Consider the following 1062-nt stretch of genomic DNA (forward strand, 5'->3'; position numbering starts at 1 on the left):
TGCCTGCCACTCTGCATGCCTGGACAGGGATGCACATTTCCACACCCTACTGAGTTCAGAACTGTGCCACATAGAAGCAACACTAGAGAAGATGGATGTAGGTGGCAGTGAAATCCCACTATAATGACTTTACGGACAAACATCAAGATGTTGCTGAGGAGGAAAATAAAAGGAAAGAAACAGGATGCCTAAAAACAGAACAGCTTAAGATAAGATCCTGCAGCAGCAGTGAGCTGTCTATGCAGCACTAGCTGTAGTCCTGGGTCCCAGTGCTTCCCCAGTCAGGGATCTGACTAAGTAAAGAATTGGATAGGCCAGATATGGATATTGCATCTTGGGACTGTACATCCATCCTGAATAATATTCCCTATACACTCTGGGCAGGCCCTGAATTTCCATAGGCTTCAGGGCTGGAAAATCCAGGCTCCATGACAACTTATGACTTTTTTCCTTTGGCATCAGGTAGATCTACTGCTCTCTGTTCTTGGAAGCTAGAAGCACACGGGGGAAAACCACAACCCCTTCCACTGGTACTAGTTCCCTGAGAAACTGACAGTCTTTACATTCAGCTTCCAATTGTACTGACTGTTGATTCCAAATCAACCATCCAATGGAACTGATCATTATACACAAGAGGCCGGATGTGATGGGAAGTTTCATGCAAACATTGAAAGAACTGAACCCAGTTCCATGCTTAACAAAAGCTAATCATTTTCCTTCCCACTCCAAGAAGTAGAAAGGCATTCTGGAAAGGGGAAGGGGAAGTAGGACATCCAAGAGGAAGCAGGATCAGGGCATCACCTCAAAACGAGCCATGAAATCCTTCAGGTTTGGGAAGGCGTCCAGGCACTTGGGTTCAAATATACGGTGCTGATCAAGGATATCATAAACTAGGAAATCCACATAGGTGACCTGCAGGAAGCCAAGGGTGAGTGGCTCTGGAATTTGACACCTGGGAAGAATGGCAACTCCTCCTTCTTACCCCCAGCCTTTACCTTGTTCCCTGCAAACCATGGCTGCTTGCCCAGAAACTCAGAATAGAGCTTCATCTTCTCAGGGAGA

At 46.3% G+C, this 1062-nt stretch overlaps 1 protein-coding gene across 1 annotated transcript in view; it reads right to left on the reverse strand.

The window, feature by feature from the left end:
- Window positions 1–1056, reverse strand: part of LOC116093611 (glutathione S-transferase Mu 2) — a 4257-nt gene extending 3201 nt beyond the window's left edge. Inside the window, exons 1-2 of the mRNA XM_031375158.1 lie at window positions 996–1056; window positions 802–912 (exon numbers count right to left, since the gene is read on the reverse strand). Of these exons, the coding sequence (XP_031231018.1) occupies window positions 802–912; window positions 996–1049 (165 nt within the window). The 5' untranslated portion in view covers window positions 1050–1056. The remainder of the gene's footprint in view (window positions 1–801; window positions 913–995) is intronic.
- Window positions 1057–1062: the final 6 nt, after the last annotated feature.

The sequence above is a fragment of the Mastomys coucha genome, unplaced genomic scaffold, assembly GCF_008632895.1.
Source record: "Mastomys coucha isolate ucsf_1 unplaced genomic scaffold, UCSF_Mcou_1 pScaffold16, whole genome shotgun sequence".
In the NCBI taxonomy this organism is placed as follows: domain Eukaryota; kingdom Metazoa; phylum Chordata; class Mammalia; order Rodentia; family Muridae; genus Mastomys; species Mastomys coucha.